The 25,655-nt window shown below is 42.5% G+C and overlaps 1 protein-coding gene across 4 annotated transcripts in view; it reads right to left on the bottom strand.

The window, feature by feature from the left end:
• Positions 1-25,655, bottom strand: part of LOC306941508 (serine/threonine-protein phosphatase 2A 56 kDa regulatory subunit gamma isoform-like) — a gene marked incomplete at its 3' end in the record, with an annotated part of 51,524 nt that extends 25,869 nt beyond the window's left edge. For 2 of the 4 annotated variants that reach the window (XM_079527021.1, XM_079527024.1), the window contains exons 1-3: positions 25,518-25,655; positions 24,455-24,514; positions 15,564-15,729 (exon numbers count right to left, since the gene is read on the bottom strand). In XM_079527021.1, the coding sequence (XP_079383147.1) occupies positions 15,564-15,729; positions 24,455-24,514; positions 25,518-25,544 (253 nt within the window). In that variant the 5' untranslated portion in view covers positions 25,545-25,655. Of the gene's footprint in view, positions 1-5,476; positions 5,653-15,563; positions 15,730-24,454; positions 24,515-25,517 lie in introns of those variants that run through there. The other 2 variants (XM_079527022.1, XM_079527023.1) reach the window with 2 other exon arrangements.

Here is a 25,655-nt window from a genome sequence, read left to right as displayed (position 1 = left end):
GGTGGGGTTATATCGATCATTACCATGTCCTGGTGTGAAAGAAGTTCAGAACATAAGATTTTCTCCTATAGACAGCTTTTGTCCATTGACAATGAAAAGGGAATTCAGGTCAAATGTCTGCTAAATATTGTCCCCACACGTCCCAATATTTGCCATTGACAATGAAAGGAGATAGCAGGGGGTGAACTCGTAACCAATCACACCAATCAATCCAAGATTTGGCTTTTGGTGACTAGTTTTTGAATTTTGGCAGGTATGGGTGTGCAAACGCATTTGGCGCGCCCCTAGTAACTACTTATACAAAGAGTCAAAGACCTTATACCCATACCATACATAAGTGTGCCCCCTGCTAAGAAATTAGGTCAAAATTCTGCCAAATATGACGTAAATTAAATATCAAAACATTAAACGCCATTGACATTGAAGGGAAAATGTATGTGTAATTTACGTCTTTCTTTCGGAGTAGGGGGCTATGTTTGCCCTATTTGTCATTTATTTATGTTGTTGCTGTTGGTAGTCAAGGATGCCAGTTCCCACCTGATGTGTGGGTGTCCAGACTGCTCCTGACCGTACTGAACCATACAGCACAGTTTGTTGCTGAAGGATGTTTTTGTCTTACGATTCATTTTAAAGGATAATTGCATGGTTGTGATGTAATTTGCACCTGGTACCATGACAACACACTCCATACTTGGGCGTAGCTGCATTGGAATTCCTTACTTTTCCGTCCCTTTGATGACCATATATGAAGATCCCTGATGTCATCCGTATATCAGGCATTTGAGCGTTTTTCATCAGTACCAAACCCACTTTGGGGGGGATCGTGGGGGACAGTAGGGTTATACTACACTTAAGAGTCATCAGTACAAACCTATTACTCTCAGTATGTAGAAAGTTGTTCAAATTAATTCCCTGATCAGATCATAGAATAAAATGACAGATTATTTACTAAATGAGTACAAATCTATAGTCAGTATTGAGCAAGATGTTAACATTAATTTCCTGATAGTCATAGAAAAACAATTCATTTACTCCAACAGTTTTTTGAGGTGCGCTAGCCCCTCCTATATTCAGCTAGTGTAGATTTTTGTCCTAAATGCCATTGACAATGAATGGAGAATTAATGTCATATATCGGCTATTTTTGACAAAGATTACATTTCCATGAATGGGATGAATGGAATGACAATGAATGGATGCGCGCGCGCACACGCACGCACGCACGCACACACACACACACACACACACACACACACAGCGAGAGAAACAGCGAGAGAAACAGACGCCGTGTCCAGTCCACAGACAGTAACGTGAGATGCTAATGTTGCTAACTAGTAGCACACAACTCTTTGGGGTTGACTGGCAAGTCCCAGTGTGACGAAATTGGACCGTCTGTCCCGACTCCCGCGTAAACAGAAGGTTTTTTCCGCAGAGCGGCCGACGGCATGGTCGCATGCAGATGCCTCTATGGCAGATGCAAGCAGCATATCGTTCATTACGGTTCGTGAGTCTGTCAGGAAAAATGCTTAGAAAACACCCAACCTATTTTCTGTTGACTGATAATGTCCTTCTAATACGTGAGGGGGCCGTGGTTTGTCATTTACTGTTAATAATTATTTTTGATTTTGTGAGGAGAAGCAGCTCCAGCTGCTGGCAGCTGGAGCTGCGATTCCTTTCCAAAATAATTATTACAAATAAATTAACAGACAATGAAAAACCACCGCCCCTCACGTATTAGGACAATATCAGTCAACAGAAAAAAGTTTAGGTGTTTTTGATGAATCTATCATGGCTAAAATTGAGTTTTAAGTTACAATGGGTTTGTATAGGAAGGGAGCGGGCAGCTAAAATTAATATCAAATATTATATCGAATTACTGAATCAAGCAACTTCATAACTGGTAATTTTAACGTCTACCCAGGCATATTATGCCTGAGTAGACGTTAAAATTACCAAAAGTTTTTTGAAACCCTAGATAGACAGATATGTGAAAAATCACACCCATGTGAAGTGAGGGGCGCTCATCATCGTACATCATCAAGAATGGTGGTCCCTTATTGGCCAAGCGCTCCCACCGAGTGACTGGTTAGCCGATTTGCTCGTCAATGACGTACATTTTCCCTTCATTGTCAATGGCAAATATTGAGGCGTGTGGGGACAAGATGTAGCAGATATTTGACCTGAATTCCCTTTGACCCTTTCATTGTCAAATATTGAGACCTGTGAGGACAAAAGTTGTATATAGGAGGGGCTAGTGCCCCTCAAAAAAAACATGGCACTTCATGTCGGAAAGGGTGCCGACTCCAAAATGTTACGGTTACGGACCTGCATAGGCATACTGTACTGTAGATCTACTAGTCTGACAACTGGGGAGGAAAGTGAACCTTGATCTGGGTCAACTCTATCCTCCTCACCTGGTGAAGGCCAACACAGGCCTGTCTAGTGCCCATACAGGCCTGTCTAGTGTCTAGTGCCCATACAGGCCTGTCTAGTGCGCATACTGTTCTGGCCCTGGGGCATTTAGGCCTGTCTAGTGCCCATACTGTTCTGGCCCTGCTGGGGCATTGGAGTGCACCTAGTTTGGACTGTGGCACACAGCACAGCATCTAGCTACATACAAATGGTCTGCTTTGTGTTGGTTGTGGTCACTAACAGGCCAAAACAAAGACCTTCACGCCTATTAGAGGATTTCAAGCCCAGGCCAGGCTACATCATTACCAGTACATTGACACAGGGCCCTGCAGGCAAATGCTGAATCAAAATGATGACATTGACAATATCCAAACAGCATGAAAGCACAAAAGTGTGCATGCGTGCGTTACAGGGTCGTTCAACGTAATGTACCCGAACACAGCATGACATCAACATCAACAGCTATTCTTACATTCTCCTATTATAAAGAAAAAAGTGTTGCCTAAATAGTACACAGATAAAATAAGAAACAAATTATTGAAGGAAAATAAAGAGTGCATGAAGGTTTGTTTTCTTTCACCACCAACGCTGCCGGCATACTGGTATACTTGATCTGCTTAGAGAAATTAGCAAATAAAAGTTATATTGAAAGACCAGAAAAAGCACAAAAAAATACAAAAATACAAAAACAAAGAAATACCAAAAATTCATACAAAATACAAAAACCCATAAAGGTTTGCCTACCCCTGCCCTAGGCCAACAGGAATGCTATTGGCTTACACATGGTTGCTTCATAATCCATTTTCTAGCCAAGATGGATCATTGACACTGAGCCATCAATGGTGAGCCAAAACATAACACCGGGGTGTCATTTAACCAGTTAAAAACGCTGAGACAAAATAGCAGATCTACTACAGTAGCTCACAACACGTTGCTGTTGACGCCCTGCATAGCGGATTTCCGCCATACGACAAAGTATATAGGCTTAAGTGGTTAAGGGTTCCAAGACAAGTATGGAATGGAACACTGGGGTCAACTGAAGGACTTAGGATTTAAAGTGGTTAACAAGGGTTTTCCTCAGAGCTGAGATGTACAGTAGGCTTCAACCCTATCCACCCAGCATTCACTAGGCCTCAACCCCATCCACCCTGTATTCACTAGGCTTCAACCCCATCCACTAGGCTTCAACCCCAACCACCCTGCATTCACTAGGCTTCAACCCCATCCACCCTGTATTCACTAGGCTTCAACCCCATCCACTAGGCTTCAACCCCAACCACTAGGCTTCAACCCCATCCACCCTGTATTCACTAGGCTTCAACCCCATCCACCCTGTATTCACTAGGCTTCAACCCCATCCACCCTGTATTCACTAGGGCAGAGGTTCCCAACCACCGCTACGCGGACCGGGACATGTGTCACTGGTACACGAGAGGGGGACATGTGTCACTGGTACACGAGGGGAATTCCAAGTTTTCCCGTCGTATAAAAATCAATTTGAAAACACGACTGAGAAAAGAGAGGACAAACACCAGACCTGATGGCCGTTGTGCGTAGAGCGCGACGCTCAATCACCCATTGGAATGCAAATGCTTGCCTTTCAGGCTGCCTAAAGTTGCATCTGATTGCTTCCGATTGTATGGGGGGACCCGGGGGGGGGGGGGGGGGTGACACGACACATCAAACTGTGGTGAAAAGTTGACTCGTCCGTTCGAATGGAAATACAGCGGACGCGTCACTGACTGTGATTTATAAACGGCTTTGAGTCCGTGTTACTTCCATGTTGAATAGCATAACTGTCCAAGCAACAACAAGCTGTAGGCTATTTTGTCACGATCGCGCTAATGAAACCAAACGCTACACGGTGACTGTACAAGATTATTATTTCATGTAAAAAACGAAAAGATGATGTTACCTAGGTAAAGGAATGCCTGTCATTAATGTGTCACTCGTTTACGTTTTCCACATGTCCAAAGCAATTTATGAAAGACATAAGCCTAACCCTTTTTTAAAATCATATACTATCATTGTTGATAATGATATAACGCCATTTAGGTCAATGCTGTATAACAATAATAGGCCTATAGCAGCGGGTAGGCTTCAAGTTCAACCCCATCCACCCTGCATTCACTAGGCTTCAAGTTCAACCCCATCCACCCTGCATTCACTAGGCTTCAACCCCATCCACCCTGCATTCACTAGGCTTCAACCCCATCCACCCTGCATTCACTAGGCTTCAACCCCATCCACCCTGCATTCACTAGGCTTCAACTCATTCATTCATTCAGCACACACAATGAACCCTTTTTACAGACCACTGCAGCTAATAAAATTGATAAACGAGTCCGCCTGATTAAGGTAAGCCAAAGAGCAAGAACTGACCAGTCAATAGTATGGTTGTCATTGTTTGCGAACTGGTACACCTCGGCTGAACCAAACATACCCTCTATAAATCTTTATCATTAGCTGTGTTTATTGTTATGACACATCTGTTCAAAGGGGGCTATATATGCTACAAATTTCCATTGAAGTTCAGGTGTCGTAACTGTGTGTCTGTGTGTGTGTGTGTGTGTGTGTGTGACAGAAGGAGCAAACGGTTCCCACAGCTCTGTCGCACAACACCACACATGCATACACAACAGATTAGACATTTCACACAAACACACACACACTGACCTCACTTCCTTTGCCATCAGGTGGGGGGATGGGAGAGGCAAGAGGCAGTAAAGCAACCCGCGTCCCCACACCCCTGGGCTGAATCTGAGCTATGCACTGCCCTAGGAAAAGCCTTCCTCGTTGACATATAAACACTGTGCTTCCTCCTGAGACAGACAGACACACAGGCCGGGCAGAGAGACAAAGAGCAGAGGCGCGCTAGCACGCTACCTCACGCAGGGAAAAGTCACTACGTCCAACAACAATCTGCTTTTACCGGCCAGTTGGTGAACGTTAAACATTAACATTCGTACAGACATCAACTAAAACACGCGCGTGCGCGCACACACATTCACTCACACACACACAAGCAGGCAGCAAAACAAGCAGCACTCTGGTGGTTCTCTCACCTCTAAAATGCATGAGGGCCACGGGCGGAAAAGGCCCGTTGGAGCTGGGAGCGTCCAGAACCATGCCGCCAGCAGCTCCAGTACCTGCCAACATCCGTGAGCAGAGGCAGGGTGGGAGCAGAGCGCGGGGGCAAGCCCAGGCTAACGCAGCAACCAAGCCTCCATTTTAGCACAAACACTCGGAGCAGAAAATGAAGCTTCCCCCAGTGCTGGAGGGAACCAGCTAGTTAGTGATGTCACCCCGCACAGGGGCCGCCTGGTTGGCTGGCCACGGTCACATGGGCTGGCTGTCAGAATGCATAATCATGAGGGAAGGGATTGGCTGGGCAGGCAGAAGAGGGAGGGGGTGCTCCTGCTGTGATTGGAGGTCTAGATCAAGCAACTGCCAACCTGTGGGCCATGGGAATATTGCCAAATAATTCTGATTTGAATGATAATACAATTAACATCGATATATAAAAAATATGTAATAAATAAATAAAAAAAATCTTTTTTCTTTAATACATTGAATTGCGATACCAATAAATGGAAACTTAAACTACATTGTTAGTTGTGCAGGAACAAATTTTTTATTTGTTTGATTAAAATAATCATTCTCTGAAAATGCACGGAGCCCACACCCATCTGACACAGCCAGGCCTGGACTGGCCACTTGACGTACAGCCCCGCCCCCCACCCCTTATTTTATTTTAATATTTGTTATTATAAAAGTGGTGGTTTTAGGGCTTGTCTGTGTGAGCCTCGACAGAGCACAGCCACTTTATACTTCGAACTTCAACGTACAGCGAGTCGTACACGAAAATAGCTGATCTACAAGCTCACAACACTTGTATCGGCTATTATACATTGGGCGTCAAGTGGTCAGATGGGCGGGCCGCGAAGGTTTTCAGGATTTTCATGTGGGGCCTGCTCTAGATCAAGCTGGGTCCATTTTGGGCAGTTGAGAGTCCACGCTAAGCTTTACCACAGACAGATCGCAACATCAGTTTCGGCCTCCATTACGAAAGCTAAATGTAGTAAAGCTCTGTGGAGCTGGAGAGTTATGCACGTTTCAATATTACTGATGCAATATATGGTCCTGCTTGACAAAACCTTGTTTAGCCAAGATAGCCTTAAATGTTAAACAAATGTTTACACTGTATAGGATGCATGATTGATCACGACTACACCAGTTACGCTGGGTGACAGGTACACAGTATGCCTCCTACGAGGTTATTCATCACAACAACAAATGTTTTAGAATACTTCCTCAATATTACGTGGTATAAAGCTTCGTCTGTTGTCTACTGTAATATACTGTCTGAATTGATGCTGTACAACAGCGGTTCTCAATCTGTGGGTCGGGACCCCCAGGCAGTCCCCACATGATTGTGGGGGGTCCCACCCCTAATGACAGTTGAAGACTACAAGCTCAAAGACTCGCCTGAGCTTGTAGTCAAACTAAATGGAATGCCTCAACTCCTACAATTCCCAGTGCTCGTCAGGGTGGAGGGTCCTCGTTCAAATAAGATCATCGCGGTCGCGGCCTGAAAAGGTTGAGAACCACCACTCTACAACATTTAGTCATGATGACTCATGGCCCACAAAAATGGGTCCTGACTGATCCATGATTTGGAAACCGCTTCTCCACAATGTACATGCTTATACGTCCTCGGGCCTTGTTGTTCTTTCTTGTGTGGGTTGTTCAATGTTATCTCTGCACCAGCGGCCTTGAATGAACCTCATGCTTGAGGTTTAGTTGATTACAAGTAGGAAATCGGGATTCCCCACTTCCTACCAGTCAGAAAAAGATTGAATCACTTAAGCCTGACACTGTCCGTCACATGACAAAAATAGTCAACGTACAAGCTCGCATCGCGTTGTGAGCTTGTATAGCGGCTATTTCCGCTGCTCAACGCTGACATACTTGTATAAATTAACCACTTGAAACCTAGCATCCCTCCCTAGTCTAGGGAACATTCACTGAAAATAGCTGAGCTTGTAGAGAAGCCATTTTCAGCGAAAAGATTTGGTGTAGAGTTAAATAAAGCGTGGAACAAGTACAGAGCCGACTCGGGCAACTCAACTAAGCATTAGTTTACCAAGTACAGAGGTTTAAGTGGTTTTAATAAAACATTCCTTTAGATGAGAGTTCCTAGCCAGGAGGTTGGGCTCGTTTACTGAGACCCCAGTTCATCACTCTGATTTAATTGATTTGATATGAATACAAATAGGGAAGCCAGGTTGTACTAGAAAACACTTGCCAAGGGGCAACCATGTTGGTCCCACCGTTTTTCTGCCAGAGCGCAGCAGACTCGGTGGCTAGGCTAGCTAGTTTCTTGGGACATTTGTGGTCGTAGTGACTACATCCGTCATTTTGGCGATTCTTAGTTTTAAGGGTAACTAACTATATATGATGATTTCGGGTGTGCCAGTACAGTAGAGGGACCCCCACACGGTAACTCATTTCTCAACCGTTTTGGACTAGTTTACTAGTCAACTAGTTTTTAACTACCTACCTTTTTTTTTAAATAATATTTGTACATTTAAAAACTGTGTACATTGGTGACTATAATCTAGCATTTTAGCTGATCTTGAGGCCTACAAAACCCAGGGAAAAAAAACGTTCTCTTATCAACTAGTACCAGCAAGGTCAACTAGTGGATTGACTAGTCGACTAGCCCTATCAACCTCACCTGCCTCCTGTGAGTCAATGGGTGTGTGGTGAGCAAGTATTTGTGTTTTACGTTCTTTCAGTGAACCTGTGTGCAAATGTGTGTGGGGGGCACTAGGTGCACATATGTTGCATAATGCAATAGTTGTACTTGTTGTGTGTGCATGCGTGAGTATATTTGCCTGACAGATGGCTCACCAGGAGAGCAGACCTAGCCCAGGTGTGTGTGTGTGTGTGTGTGTGTGTGTGTGTGTGTGTGCGTGTGTGTGTGTGCGTGTGCGTGTGAGTGAGAGAGTGAGAGAGAGAAAGAAACGGAGAGAGAAAGAAACAGACAGGAAGTCTGTGTGTGAATGCACAGGAATCAGGATGTTTGCAGGATTTATCTCTGTTACAGCAGAGTGGCATCATGTTGAGAAACACCACGATATAAGTCTCACAGTTATATACAATATTGCTCACCAAGTCAAACACATACATATTTGCCCTCATGATATTATTGTCATGATTTATGACTTTATCTGCTTGACCCAGTGGTGAATGACTCCTCTATGTCAGCATATTGATATGCGTGATACGAGGACAATCAATGCCTTTATCAGAGACTGATGTCTGTGCACAATGATACGAGATGCATGTTCTGTTCCTGTTCATTCCGTTCTTGTCCTCGTTTCATATCTTCTGGTCACGTCATGATGTGTCCAATACTGTACATTCTCCATGTGTGTATTAAACTTCAGAATGTGTGGTGCGATACTGCCTGGTGTCGTCATGTTCTCCGTGCACGCGACTCAACTGAACCATCCACTCACCACGTTAGACGGAGACTCACAACACCTATCAAACAGAGCTCGGCGCTATGAACATACAAAGAGGACTTCCGTTTGCTACCTCCGCAACTAAAGTTTCAATTTCACAATCTGTGAAGTTACATTGACCTACATTAGTGTACGCGAAATGTTAAGACCCTATAAACTTCCAATATAACATGGTAGTAGGTACTATATTGGAAATATATAGGCTATAAACTTCCAATATAACATGGTAGTAGGTACTATATTGGAAATATATAGGCTATAAACATTGTTCTAACCATTTAGGGTTAAAGAAAATGGTAGTGGATACAAGCACGTCAATGTGCCGTGCGTATAGTTCCACACTGATTTCTCTGCTACACCATGATTCGTCGTAACATCCGAGGAGATCCGTGCGTACGAACAGTGTGCAAGTGCATACACATCCATTTACAAGGAGATCCGTGCGTACGAACAGTGTGCATACACATCCATTTACAAGGAGATCCGTGCGTACGAACAGTGTGCATACACATCCATTTACAAGGAGATCCGTGCGTACGAACAGTGTGCATACACATCCATTTACAAGGAGATCCGTGCGTAAGAACAGTGTGCATACACATCCATGAGATCCATGCGTACGAACAGTGTGCATACACATCCATGAGATCCATGCGTACGAACAGTGTGCATACACATCCATGAGATCCATGCCTACGAACAGTGTGCATACACATCCATTTACAAGGAGATCCATGCGTACGAACAGTGTGCATACACATCCATTTACAAGGAGGAGATCCGTGCGTACGAACAGTGTGCATACACATCCATTTACAAGGAGGAGATCCGTGCGTACGAACAGTGTGCATACACATCCATTTACAAGGAGATCCGTGCGTAAGAACAGTGTGCATACACATCCATGAGATCCATGCGTACGAACAGTGTGCATACACATCCATTTACAAGGAGGAGATCCGTGCGTACGAACAGTGTGCATACACATCCATGAGATCCATGCGTACGAACAGTGTGCATACACATCCATTTACAAGGAGATCCGTGCGTAAGAACAGTGTGCATACACATCCATGAGATCCATGCGTACGAACAGTGTGCATACACATCCATGAGATCCATGCCTACGAACAGTGTGCATACACATCCATTTACAAGGAGATCCATGCGTACGAACAGTGTGCATACACATCCATTTACAAGGAGGAGATCCGTGCGTACGAACAGTGTGCATACACATCCATTTACAAGGAGGAGATCCATGCGTACGAACAGTGTGCATACACATCCATTTACAAGGAGGAGATCCATGCGTACGAACAGTGTGCATACACATCCATTTACAAGTGTGGATGAGGCGGCTAAGCGGGCCTTCCTTCCCACAGTGCATATGGCCCCTGGGCTCTCATGTGAGTAAAAGCCGACTGTCCCCCTGGTCATGGGGCACTCCCCCGTCAGAAGAGCTGTTGTTCTGGTGTAGGGCGCGCTCGCACCGAACGCAGCCCACGCACTGTCATTTGCCCTGCGGCATCTCCGTTAGGAACATGCTGCGGCCGAGGAGCGGCTTTCAATAAAGTCCTCTCTCAAGCCTGAATCATCCCATTAAGGCCGCGACAGCATCCATGTCATTTTAGATGTTACTGTTGGCTATTCAAAAATAGCAGATATACAAGCACAGCGTGTCACGTAGTGCTGCAAAGAATTCAAGAAAGCTTGTAGATCTGTTATTTTTGACCCTGGAAGGTTTTTTTTTTAAGATGGGGGTCAGCGGCCAAATACATATCAATTTTGTGGATCCTTGAAAAAGTTTGAGAACCACCGTATATATATATATATATATATATATATATATATATATATATATATATATTAACTTTTTCAAGGATCCACAAAATTGATATGTATTTGGCCGCTGACCCCATCTTAAAAAAAAAAATATATATATATATAAGATGTTTTTCAGAAAACTGTTTAGATTTGTAGAATTAGCGTCAGGTCTTAATGGGTTATACACAGCCGATTTACAAGATCGAGCTTGTAGATTAGGGTGCACAGGCCATGAACCGGGCATCACAGTTCGCAGCTATGGAGAGAGAGCGGAGACCTTGTGAGGCGTCATGGGTGCTGTCCTGGTGTGTTTTAGTGCGACTTTCAGAGAATTCACGGCATCGGACGGCGGCGACCTGCACTATAAATTAACAGTGGAACATTTCATGGGTCTGCTGATCCTTCCATGCTGGTCCGCTATAAGAAGAAGTGCTTAAGGCTTAAGTCTATTTAGAGAGAAGCGCCTATATCGACACAGCATCACCTTAAAAAAAGAAAGAGATCCAGAGAGACAACTTTTAACAGTAGTAGCTGTCAGACGTCAGTTTTCATCCGGGTCACACAGCGTCGGACATTCACAGAAGGAGGTCCATGTTGTTTTAGCAGGAGCAGATATGGCTTAGCTTTCGCCAGAAACGGTAATATGTCGAGCGCAATGCGATCAAAAAACACTATTTACATCAGACGGATTGGACAAAAACAACAACTTGAGTATTTTTCTGAGAAAACAACCAGCAAAGAAACTTTAATGAGTGGATTCCTATCGGGTGGGCGCAAACTTCATCCCCATGCTGGAAAGGACGCAGGCGCTGCCTAGCAACCTGGAGCAGGCTAGAGGTTTGTTTTCAGTGTTGGCTGGTTGGTTTTGATATAAAGCTTTATCACCGCGATATCCCTGCTTTGGCACACAGCGGCTACAAATCTATCACCGTGATAACTGTTAACCACTCAATAAATCCTATTTTATACTTTTCATTTTACTTTTTTTATTTTGCCAATAATAGCAGAAATTGACGATCTACAAGCACCATGTCACTTTTCCATCAGCGTTTTCACCTAATTGTACGCGTATCCAATCCACCCACTGTACATCTGGACTATGCGACTGCAACTACATCCCGTGGTGGCAAATCAAATAAACGGTATAAATTTGGGTATACCGACAAATTGACTTCTTCACTCCCTTGCATGTGGCAAAGGCCAATGGCCATTTGCAATTACAGATGGATTGGTCAACAAACTAAAGAGAAAATGTACGTGGAATATGGACTTCATATGTTTAATTTATAGTAGGAAAATATAATGCCGTGTCCAAAGGGCACAAGGGGATTAACCCATTTTGACCTGAGATCAGATTCTAAAAATGTCTTCTACATCCTGACAGTTTTCTGACAAAAGTCAGTTGTTCTTCAAGCTCGTAGCGCGCCACTCGGTGGCGCGCTACGAGCTTGTAGATCTGCTATTTTTCAATAGCTAAAGCATAACATAATGCTAACACCAAAAGGGGTTCCCGCCCAAAATGGATTAAGTGGCTAACCATTCACTGATTTCTATGTAATACAGCATAATATGCCAATTGTTTTCCTGTAATAGATAAAACCCACTACACTAGTATATCCAAGCCATTCCAAGGTAATACAACCTTTATGTAATACTAAACTGCCTGCAACACAACCCTTCTGAAATGCTCCTCAAAGTGTCACTTGACGTTTCAATGCGTTGAGCTGCACGCTGCCACGCACACACATCAATACAGGTTTGATTAAAAGCACGGTCGATAGTTATGGGGGCAGAAGTTACAATTAAGGTCTTGTTTAAATGGACCATATGTATATATGGAGTGCATTTACAGAGCTTTTCTTTTCTGATTGACTTTTATACCACATAAATCGTATAAAGAATTAGATCGGTTTCTCCAGATCGGGTAAATTGACGATCACCGATCGAGTCATTTGGAGTGAAAATCACAGATTGGTGGCCGATCCATCGGAGAACCTCTAGTTTCCAACAGTGTCCTGCTCCAATGAAGCAGAAATGCTCTACCTGTGTCCTGCTCCAATGAAACTCAAATGCTCTACCAACAGTTTAACCTGTTCAGCTACTCACCACCAGGTGGAGACAAACACAGTAAAACAAACACACAGACACACACACACACACACACACACACACACACACACACACACACACACACATATACACACACACAACTGTTGCACTGCCACTTCAGATGATGAGATGCAGTGACGCAAACACAGTCAGTTGTTTATACGGATTGATTGGGTGGATCCAGTGTGGTGTTTACCAGGAGACCTAAGCCCTGGACGCACGCTGTTCGACACCATCTGGTTTTATGACATTACCCTCCAGAGGCTTTCTGTTCCAGGCAGACAGTGGGAACAGGAGTTGGGGGGCATTGTGGGGTCAGGGTGACAATACGATATACGTCATTCCATCCATATTAACCCTGGACAGTAATTATTTTGGGCATGTCATTATAGGCAAAGGTTTCTTAACTTTTTCTTATTATACGATTTTTCAGAATTTGACAAAAGGCCTATCTGTCAAGCTTGAGGAAAGTGCTTGTATAAAACCAAACCAGCAGTCACTCTTCCCCCATCAACCTGCTGTTCTGCAGCGCTGCCGGGGATATCAGCCTAAATGTCAGCTACTGATTATATAGCTGCTCCCGTCAGCCAGGGGAGGGAGGGGGAGAGAGAGAGAAAGACATTAAACAATATTAGTTAATGTCTGCCAGACACTGCTTATCGGAGTACAAGCATCCTGAAGCACAAGGACCAGTGGCATTAGGGCCTTATCTGTGGATTACACCCTAAATATAGACCCTTGGGTTAAATCCAGCACAAAGTCCATTCCATCTATGTCCTCTGCTTGTTTCGGTGTCTTGCGTAACACTGCTGTGAGACCGGCTGTTGACATACAGAGGGCGAAAGTGGCTGATCTGAATGCAATCTCACAACACCGCGCCGATGCGACGTGTCATGAGCTATGAGCTTGTAGACCGGCTATTTTCGGTGCGTGACCGTCTCGTGGCGGAGTATAAATTAGCCGTGAGAGGGGGAGCCATCGGTGGATGTGTTTAGACACATCTGACCGCGGAATGGGTGAGTGGGTGAGCCAGTACAGTTTGTTAAAACTGTGTATGTCTCATGTGCGTGGGCAAATATGTCTGTGGCATCAATATGATTTACATAAACAATGCAAGGTGTTACTTTGGGCTCATCACGACCGAACCACATTATTTGAGATAAATGACAATCACAATTATTTTTGCAGAAGTCAGAATAATGTATTTTTATGTTGTGAATGAATCTGTTTCAATTACAAAATAGAGGAAATAGCTAATCTACAAGTTCTAAGGTGTTGTGAGTTTGTAGATCTTTCAAAATTAGTGGAAATAGCAACGTTTTTGAAAGTATAAAATGCACGGCAGTGATTTCTTATCGCTGCGGTCAGGAAAGTAGTAAAAAGTGCTTCAGACAAAACGTCTTAACTCCATTGGACCCTCAAACTCCACCACCTCTCCCCCTCTCATGCAAGTAATTAACAATACATAAAGTCCCAACACCAACTTTGATGAGGCAGTATTGGTTTGTTTTCAAAATATAAGGCTTTCTTAATTTCCTGAAAAATGTTTTTTTCTTTTTTTTTCTTCTTTTTTTTCCATTTCCTGAAAAATGAACATTTTAGAGTTAGGTGGTTTCTTCCCAACAGCAAAAATTTTCAGATTACAAAGCCTACAAGGCAAACAGAAATGTAATTTGCATTAAATGTTAAAATGTTCAATACCAAGAAAAAACAATGAAATCGTGAATTGCGAATTACTTGTACAACAATTAATCGTCAACTACAATGTCATATCGTGACAGGCCCAACCACAAGCCCCAGGCCACCACTGGCACGGTACCAGGCCGGGGCTGTAAACATACAGCTTCACATGCCTGTAAAACATTCACATTTACAACTCTCTGCAGACCATCAGAGGCTGCGTGACGTCTTTGAGGTCATTATGTGATTAGCTTCACTAACGGCAGTTAGTCGCGAGATCTCATTGCAGTTCACACTACACAACTTCCTTGCCGTGTATACCGGCCATCTTTCCTGAGTCATTGTGGTTTACAGCCAAGACTACATGACTGATCGGCAACACATTACAAGATGGAACCCATCTCTGACAAAAGAACTTGAAACTACATTTTGTCACGAAAACACAGAAAGGTGTGACAATACTGACAAAAGGAAGTTAAGTGACAGGACTTTTTTTTCTTCCAGAAATGGATGTCTGCCAGAAACGTCCAAGTAGTTTGTGTGCAAAACAAAAATAAGATTGAGAAAAGAATGTGCAGGTATTACGGTGCCCCATGGTTTCCCCCCACCTGTCCTGTGTTCTGATTGGCTTGAGCTCGGTGTAGTTCTTGTTGGTCACAACACTTTTCATACTACATTAATGTTGGACTCAGTCCCAATCTTAGGCGCTCTATATTACTAGTTACTATACTTTATAAAAAAATATAAAGGTTTAAAAAAGAATACACACTGTAGGCTGCAAGATATCATGGGACTGACGCATCTGTGAGTCAGTGTCTCCAGCATGCTCAGACTGTCTCTTTGTCAGTCCACACACAGAGATCAATGTTCACGGGAGCGAGCAACGATTTGCTCCTGATGTGGGGCTTTTGCCAGCTTTGTCAAAAACCTGTTGGGAGTGAAAAATCAGGGCTACAACCGTGTAGTCTGAACTCAGCTTAAGGTGGCTTGTTTTGTTAAATACCTTTGAAGGCAGGCAGCTTCTGCAGCTCTCTGTTGTTACTGAGGCTGAAACGAGAGGAGCTCTGCCTCTTGTTGTCCTTCTTGACAGCTGGGGAAGCCGACAGCTTCCCCTTCAGCAGCTGAGTGGTCGGTGGGACACTGTTACTACTCTTCCGGTTGGACCCCTGCTGGGAGGAGACACAAAGACAGTCTGCGTTAATGACTTGGACATCAAGACAAGACAGGCTGAGAAGGTCTGTCAGAGTCAACACACTTGAGGGGCAGGACAACGTATTGATTAGGGCTAGGCACTATGGATTAGGGATGGGAATTATCGATTCATTAATCGATACATTTTGATAACCTTAACCTATCGATTGATTAACGGGTTAGTTAATAATCTGCGTTTGTTTTGTTTTTTAAATCTGGGAATCTTAATTTCCCTCAATGTCATAAAAATATACATTTTGCTGATATACAGAAAGAATTCAAATGGCATATTATATTCCTTAATCAAATATTTGACCATTTGAGATACAGGGCCAGGCAATGGCATCTTTGTATGAGGAATAAAATGAAAAGTGCACTGTCTAGTCTGTCACATCATCAAAACATACCTTAGTTACGTCATCAGCCAATCCTTGATTGGCCGAGCGACGCCACAGACATACGCAGCCAATTACAGTACTTGAGTGCTCTGCTCCTGCAAATAATTGTGACTAGATTTGATCGAAGGACTGCCATTGGATGTTTTTGAATTTTCGTTTTTTCATGTCATATGAAAGCAGGGAATCATAGCTTCAAATTGACATATTGGTTGTTCAGTTTGACCCACCAGTTTTGGAGATATGGCTTATAGAAAAATGTCTTGCAGGAGTAGTGGAAAAAAGACCAAGCAGAGAAAATGGACTTCTAAGCTTTAGTTCAGTGATCTGTGACTTTAGGGGGCGCTGTTTTCCCTTCATTCCTCCATTAGTCAACCAGCAGTGTTGCCATGTCTGCTTATTATAATTAGTTGGCCTTGTTTCTAAAGAAAAATAATGCATAGGCCTACTGTACCAATTTTATAATAATTTATAACCTGTTAATAAAAATGTATTTGACAAAAATAAAGTGTAGTTGATTATTTGGGCTTGTTTTTAAAGTGTAGTTGATTATGGACACATAATTAAAAAAACAGTAACCAACAGACAACAGGACAGTTTGCTCTCAAACCCTCCCAGCACAAATTGTGCCCTCTTGGCTCTTCTCTTAATCTGTTTCATTAGCCTGTTATTATTATTATTTGTCTGCAGACCCCCATCTGTAAATAATTTATGCCAGACACAAGATTTGTGTTGTTTGTATGCATGTAGATCGGCTATTTTAGCTTATTTTGGGCTTGTTTTCATATACCGGGTTGCTTATTTCTCTCGCAGAAACTGGCAACCCCGCAATGATAGCCGTTAGCTACATTTAGCTAATATATTGATATCAATCGTGTAGCTAAAACAAGTACATTATCGCGCTATATTACATATCGATGCGATCTGCGTTATTATGACCTTCATTTTCATGGAAGGTACATTCCAAAGCAACTAATAATAACCACGTTATGGTGACATAATGTTACAATGTTTACAATACATTCATTCAAGTCTTCTTCTTCTACTATTGGAAATAGGAAGCCATTTCCGCATTTTCCATTGTTGTGGTCAGCAGTGCCCCCAGCTGGAACATTAGCATGAATTAGCTTTAGGCGGACCAAAATAAACACACTTTTTACAAAATATCGTTGTTAATACTTCTTTCTGTGCTATTTCTGTTAGCCAGTTAGTAAAAGACTAGTATTATCTTCCAAAACGATTGTGTACAAAAAGGCGGATTTTAGCGGAATTTGCATACTTTAGCAGGGAAGCTATGTCTAGTTAGCATTGGTTAATCCAATGGTTAACATTAGACATAGTGACATGTTTTTTTTTTTTTAAAGATATTTTTTTTGCGGCTTACGCCTTTTTATTGGTTTTTTTGAAGGGACAGACAGTAGGCTGACAGGAAACGGGAGAGAGATGGGGGAAGACATGCAGTAAAGGCCGTGTCGGGCTCGGGAGTCGAACCCGCGGCACACTGCGACTGGATTACCAGTCGGGTGCCCAGACGGTTACGCCACCGCCTGGGCATAGTGACATGTTTAAGCATTTATTTCATATTTATATGTCGATATCAGCTCTGACATTTATTTCAGACCTGCTCTAACATGACATGAATAATAATATAGCTTCAGATTATTTTAGACAGAAAAATAAAAAAGGACAAAAAAAATAGTTTTTCAGCTGTCCTCGACAGTTGCCACCCCTGCGATGGCAGTCTCTATATCGCGTGTGGTCACAATTATTGCCCATCCCAAATATTCTGATTGTCTTTGTGTCTTTAAACTGTGTGTATGTTAAATGTTTAACCAAAATCAACTCATGTGTTGTGTGGGGGGTGGTATCTTAGCAACACTGAGTGCGCTGTCCCATTGGTCGCGTGCTTGACTGTCATGAGCCAATGCAGCTGAGTGCTTCCCAGACCCCGGGTTCACAGCTCACTTGGTCACACTCACAGGCAGTGTTGCCATGTCGGCTTATTATAAGTGACTTTGGGCTTCTTTTTCTGTAAAATTGCATGTAAATATTGGTAGTTAAGGGTTGCTGTTTTTTGGGCTCATTCCTAAAGTGTAGTTGTTAATTTGGGCTTGTTTCCTAATGTTGTTTAAACCAGTGTTTCCTAATGTTGTTTAAACCAGTGATTCTCACACATTTTCAAGTCAAGAACTCTTTATTTTTATAAATGCATACCTTTTAATCCTTGGTATAAATAAACTAATATGCATTGTGATCAAATCTGTACGGTTATGTAAGCTAACCCATCTTAAAAAAAAGTATTTAGCAGACACTCTAATCTAATGCAATTTACTAAGTGGAGGATCAGAGTAAAGGGTCAAGTAAATAGAGTATAGTGAAAAGAAAACAATTAAGTGCTACAAATAAAGTACCTAGGATAACCAGCACAGGTAAAACTCAAACCCAACATTTGTCTAAACAACATGCTATCTAAATAACGTGTGGACATTAATCAAACAGTATAATAACATTAACACATGATATGACCAAACGTCAGTGCACGACGGTTCAGGAGTTATAAGGCAAAATGTAAAGTGGGCTGTTATGTTATAGCGCGACCATGAGGCCGACTGATGTCATTATTTATTACATTAATTTTAATAATTATTATGAACGTCCCTTCCAAGTGTTGTGACTGTAGCTCTGACGGTTTCTGAGAGAAAAATTATGTGAGTTTTCGCATTTTTCCATGTAAGTAGATGGGTAATTTTAATGCACTAATAAATTAATTATTAATCAATAATTTGTTAAAGTGAAAAAAGGGCTTTGTTAAGACCTCCGTAATATTATGGTCAATGCCTGTGTAAAAGTCGGAGCGATTGGTGCAGACATTCATTCACTCACTCAGACACTCACTCAGACATTGAGTGAATTATAGTATGATGATGATGTTTGTGGCAACAGTTTACGGAAGGCCGTTTCCCGTTTCAGAATAATAATCCCTCCGTACTCACACTTTCAAACTCAAAAAACTAATATACACAAAATTAAATAAAAGGTCAAAAATAAAAGCACAATTCACACACAATAGACAAATATGTTCCATTTGGCATTGAAATGCATTAGACCCTAGCATTCATATTAACAACATAACAAAAAAGGTTAGGTTTAGTTAAACACATATATATATATCATGAGTGAAAATGTTTCACAAATCTTAGTGAAAATAGCAGAAAATAGCAGATCTAGTAGACCAAAGTGGTTAAAAGACCTAAGACTTGTCTGGAGTCAGTGTTGTCTACAAGAGACATCTCATCCCACTCTACCAAACCGCTCAGCCATGGAGAAGACTTGACTAAAGGAAAGTTTAACCCTGCCTGGGGCCAAAGAAATCCCATCAACGTTTGTTGTTGTGTGGATGTGGAATCTAGTGAATGTGGGCCGTTTCTCATGGCTGGTGCCACCTGCCTGCCAGCTAGGATCCATTCATCAACACACACCTGACAGCTCAAAGGGTCACTGCAGCTGTGGACCTGCCTCAGCCACGGTCTCTAGCCTCGGCCTCACCACTTTCCACACGGCAGAAAGAAAGCCTGGTCTGTGTTCCGAATTGACCAGCGTGATCTGGTCTAGATCCCGTCTACTAATATCATTTGATTTGTTTGTGACAAGTTTACAAAAGGGGTTGATCCAAGCCAAACGGGGGGAGTCTAGTTATGTGCTAGATCAGTCGTTCTCAACCTTTTCAGGCTGTGACCCCCCCCCCACCACCCTGATAAGCACTTGGAATGTAGGAATTCAATTTAGTTTGACTGTTCCACAGAAAAGTATTGTGAAAATAGCTGATCTACAAGCTCACAATGCCTGAAATAGCTTTATACATCAGCTATTTTAATTATTTATTTTTTATTGCCACTTCACTGTCATCTGGGGACCCCCCCAAAATCATGTGGGGTCCCCAATGGGGGTCCCAACCCACATGTTGAGAACCACTGGGCTAGATTACACTCTCATGGCCCTCTGAGATGTGGGGTGGTGTTTATAGCCCACCATGCCAAGCAGGGTTGACGGTGACAAAGAGAGAGACCATAAGTGGAACATGCATGGTTACAAGAAGGGAACACAATATGCCTCTTGTGACAGAAAAAGATCCAAAACCCGCTGGCAGACAACGGGCACACCTGCTGTCATACACACAAACACAAGGCCATGTTGTGCAGTTGACCTTACGTCAATCAATAACCAAACTAGAAAAAGTGCCCTTCTGGGCACAGGTCTCCACCAGGAGGATAGGAGTGTGTGTGATGTTTGGCAAAATGTTTAGGAGCAGTGTGTGTGTGTGTGTGTGTGTGTGTGTGTGTGTGTGTGTGTGTGTGTGACACAGCTTGGCCTGTTGTAGCGCCAGCATGAGGCTGATTTGAAAACTGTCAAGTGGCATTTCTTCCAAAGCCTAGTGGGAATATGCATGCACAGTTTCACCACAATCGGACGCTGCGTTGAGTAGTTGTGGCGATTTGTCCAAAACGGGTACAAAGCAGGCTACTCCTGAAAAGTTTAGAAGCCAATCGTAGCCAATGAGGGTGGATTATGAGAAATCAAACAAACCCGTCTTGATCACACATGACTATGGAGAGCATGTGTACCGATTTGCGTGAAATTTGGATAAAATCTGAAGGAGTAATATTAGAAAATGTGTTTTACATATGTCGGCCTCCTGGTGGCGCTATAAAGAGCAGATGTGAAAAATTCCAGGAAAGGTTTTTCCTTGGCCTCTAGGGAGTTGGCATACAAAGTTATCCACAGATCCGTGCAGTTAGAGGTAAAAACACTTTTCGGCCAATTATAGCGCCACCATGAGGCTGAGTTGAAAATGTTCATGTGGCATTTCTTCCTCGGCCTAGTGGGAATGTGCGTGCACAATTTCACGGAAATCACACGATGTGTTCATGATTTGCAGCATTTTGTTTGAAACTGAGTACTCCTGCGAACTTTGGAAGCCAATCTTAGCCAATCAGGATGGAGTCTGAGAAATCTGAAAGAGCAGTTTCGTTGAATGGCTCTAGAAAGACTGTGTACCAATTTGCGTGATGTTTGGACAAAATCTGTAGGTGTACGGTCCAAAAACTTGTTTTGCACAAAGCGGCCTCCTGGTGGCGCTATAACAGGCCGTTCTGGAAATTTTGGGGCAGAGGTTCATCGTTGGCATCCAGGGAGTGTGTGTGCAAAATTTGGCATTGACCGGGTTAACGGTGCCGGAGATTAGCTGTACACGGACGGACACACGGACGGACGGAGTGCAAAACATACTCTCTCCCCATGCCTTCGGCCTGGTGGAGACAAATTAACTGAAAAGAAAATATCTGCATGAATAGTGTTAATGCAGTGGATAGATCGACCTGTCTGAGCTGCATGACAAATATTATAATATATTATTTTTTGTGGAAAGAAATTAATGACTTAATGTAATATCTAAAAGCCAACAGGTCTGGTGGTTCCAACAATCAGAGGGGCTTAGAGGGTGGGGGGTAATACAGCAACAGCTTGCCTCCCGGCTATTTCAATTTGACACGGGGTTGGCGCATTAGCAGATCGAGGAGTGAGGGCAGATAACCATGGGGATTACTACCCAGAGAGAGAGAGAGGGGGGGGGGGGGAGGGGGCAGGGGGTTCAGTTCAGACTGCACAGACTTAAGAATATCAACACAGGTTTGTGAATGGGAAGGAGGGACTCAACTCTTCGAATGCTGCTTGCATGGCTGATTTATTTTCATTTCAGCGTGACTACACCAGCGGTGTGCAGACGTGTTGCGTTCCTGCGTCAGTGACATAGAGCCAAGCAGTACGTTGACGCCACCCGTTACACATGCCCGACCCATTTGAGGCAGAGAGAAATAAGCTGTCAGAGATGACGTCATCAGCGCAATCATACACGACTGGCCACACCTTTAGAAGGGCTTCTCAGAAAAGCAGTCCTTGTTCTAAGAGTGGCTGAAAACGTTTTTTCCCCTCTTCCCAGCTGTGCTATTATGGAATAAATCATCAAGTGAATTTTGAGCACACTTCTTTTTATATATTCTGTAATCTGTACTAGTCTGTCTGTACCATAGTTCTGTGCGCAGTGGACTCAATAATCAGACGCAGTTGTAAAGAGAATTGTATGCTCGTTAGTGTAAAGTGATACATGTATGTGTCAGTATACGCAACTTTGAAGAGAACTGCTTCCCCATCTGAAAAACAGTACTACTTCATAACAAGCAATGACGGCCAGCTCTCGTTTTCTGTTTTAACGTTTTGGACAGGAAAGTGATTCATACATCTATGCAATCTCATATCTAAATGACCACGATTCCTTTGACGTCACATTCTTGTACGTTGCATTATTGTGTTGACTTAAACAATTCTAGTTGCAAATTGTCAATCAAATATGCTATTAATTCAATATTAACGTCATACAACTCTCCATTTCTGTTTCTCATCATCTAGTATTCCTCATTGACTGCTAAAGATACTACAGTAACCAGAGGCTACCCTGGCACCGCATTGTCGAAGGAAATGTATGTTGAAGCTGAAGAAATTAGCAACTGACTAAGAACCATCCACAGGGTGAGAGAGTGAAGTTGTGCTTATACACTTTAAAAGGAGGAATCCAGTCCAGTGTGGATTTGGAAGGACTCAAATTTTGCAACAAGTGCTTTTGAAGCATCACATTTTATCAAAATAAAATAATTTAGCAACAAAAATCTAAATCTGAGCTGCCAGACCACACAACCCTCAATAACGTGTGAGGTTCTTAAAAGGCACAACATTACACAAGTCATCACCTATCACTGCGATATGACTGCAATCAACACCATTCAAAATGGGATATTTAAAGAATAAAGATGCTAGACAGTAAACGCATGATAATCTATGGCTTCTCGCAACTAGTGTTGCATTACCTGCTCTATGTCGAACAATAGGAGACAGACAGACCTGAATATGATACGCTCGATCGCTGAAAGATCTACAAATCCACAGCGTATCACATCACAATGCCTTGTGAGCTGGTAGATCTACCATTTATCAAGCAACATGACAAAATGTAAATCAGCTGCCTCAGAGTGTAGGCTAGCGTAGTTACTTTTATACGGTATTGTACACAGTACTAAACCAACCACTGTACTACTCGTCCAAAATGACTGGGTAATGTGTATTTGTTTATTGCGACTGCAGGTCGCATTTACTATGACGCATTTCCCGTCAGTGTGTCACACCAGGCCCCAGGTGATCCCTGATTTTGTCACGTGATGTCACGATGACCTGGGCACCATATATGGGGGCTGATGTCACAATGACCCGAGGGCTTGCCTGGGGTGACCAACCAACCAACAAATAATAATAGTGCAGTCCTATTGGCTGTTAAATTTTGGACAATCAGATACTGTGACAGGTGAACTAAAAGAAGAATTAATTTGCCACCCTGACAGGCAACTAACTTGTGGGGATCCTTTAATAAACATATACATAATGTATAACTATATTATACTTTAACCAATCTACGCGGGATGTAGATATGTTATTTTTAAATTTCACTTTCAGACATGCTCAAAATAGGGATGCCAGGGTGAAAGTGGTGAAATCAAATTACCAACCTAGTTACTCCTTACATAATGCATCATAGACCACAAATCAATCCCAAAACACTAACAGACTTAAAACGTAAAATACCGTACTACAGAAGACAAAACTAAATCCTGTGGAGTAGTACTCTGAACCTGGCAAATTAAATACATACATCCCATTCCTGACTGATGTATTGATTTCAATGTATTATTCATCCAATAAAAGGATCACAGGGAACCACACTGCAAATGTTAACACACTCCTCCTCCACGTCTCAATGTGTGGCATTCAAAGTGTTATTATCAAGGGTAGGGATGTTAATGATTAACCATTTTACCTAATAGATATGGATTAAAACAATACATGCATTATTATTCCTTTAATAATTAAGTTCATTAGGTTCTGTTGGTATTTGCTAAGCATTATGCGATACATACACTGCTCTATTTATTTTTATTCCGTTTGTTTAAAGCATTGCAGGTTACCATGAATAAGCCTATACATACAATGTGTTAATCATCTTGTGTTAAATTGCAGATGTAAAAAAGAAACCTCCCTTCTAATGAAAAACTAAATTCATTGTAGGCTATTTATTAAATGGCTCACAGCAGACATCCAGCCACTGTAAATAGTGCATTCCCTTAACGATGGATTAACCTATAATGAATGCTGATTGACTTCCATGAAACATAATAATAATAGCATACTTAATCAGGGATTAGCCTACCTCGTGCTCCGGGCTGTCCTGTCCTGCATTCTTGACCACTTTTCCACTTTTAGGGGGCTCCTGAAAAGAAATGGTTAAACGTCAGTGGAGTTGATGGAGGTATTATTAGCTTGTATAATAACGGTGAGAAACAATGAGTCATGAGATGCAGCCATGCACAGACCAACACTGCAAGGCATAGGCGCAGCACATGAACATGTATGCATGTACATATACTGACATATTTCAACAGATACAATAAGTGGCTTGGAGATCTGGGCACCTCGATGTAAAATTGGCTATTTTGTCCAAAATGTAAAAAAAATATATAATATTTGAAGAAAGTACATACAAAGTAAATGTAAAGTATGTATGATGTGAACATGCATGGTACATCATTATCAGACTTAGTTTTGTCTTTCAACTTCTTGTTTATGCCCCAAAACGACTGGATATATACACCTTAATTGTCAAATGTATAAGCACGTTACAATCATGTAGTAGTATACTTTACTTTAGTTGGACCAAACATTTAATGTTTTAACATTTTAGTTTTTTACATCTAGATGGTCAGATGTCCAAGGTGCAAAATAAAATAAATAGAAAACATTGTTTATATTGCAATTGCATTATAGTTCAATTAAACTACTAGTCTACTACACATTTAGATAGGGACCCCTTTGGAACCAACCCAAGAACCCCTGTGGGTCCCTGGACACCACTTTGAAAACCACTACTTAATCACAGCCAGTCTGAGTCAACCTCAACACTTTTTAAAATAAGCAAACGAGGACTTCAATACCATAAACAAACACTTGGCGCGTGCTAAAACACAGCGCGCATCAACATAAACTAGTTTGTTTGGACTTGGTGGCAGCCAGGCGGCAGCACCGTTAGCGAGGCGCTAACACGTTAGCATGCTAGCCACTAGCTGCTGGTGACTGCTGCTTGGTTGGTGGGACTTATCTGTGCACACGCAACATAACACACCTCGGTTTATCCCGAAATAGAAGCAGGTAAAGCTATCTTAAACTTGAATTAACGTGGTCATATGGAGACTTCTAAGTGCTCCTGTGTTACTCACCTTGTCTTTTTTGGTTTTATTTGGCATTGTGGTGTGTGTACACTCTCTCTCTCTCTCTCTCTCTCTCTCTCGCTCACTCCCCTTCAGAGACTATACACAACTCTCTGGCTGCTCCTCCTCACTGTCTGTCAAGTCCAA

This window comes from Electrona antarctica (genome assembly GCF_951216825.1).
Source record: "Electrona antarctica genome assembly, chromosome: 17".
Classification (NCBI taxonomy): Eukaryota; Metazoa; Chordata; class Actinopteri; order Myctophiformes; family Myctophidae; genus Electrona; species Electrona antarctica.
The sequence above is the reverse complement of the archived record's forward strand: the minus strand, read 5'-3'. Positions and strand labels throughout refer to the sequence as shown.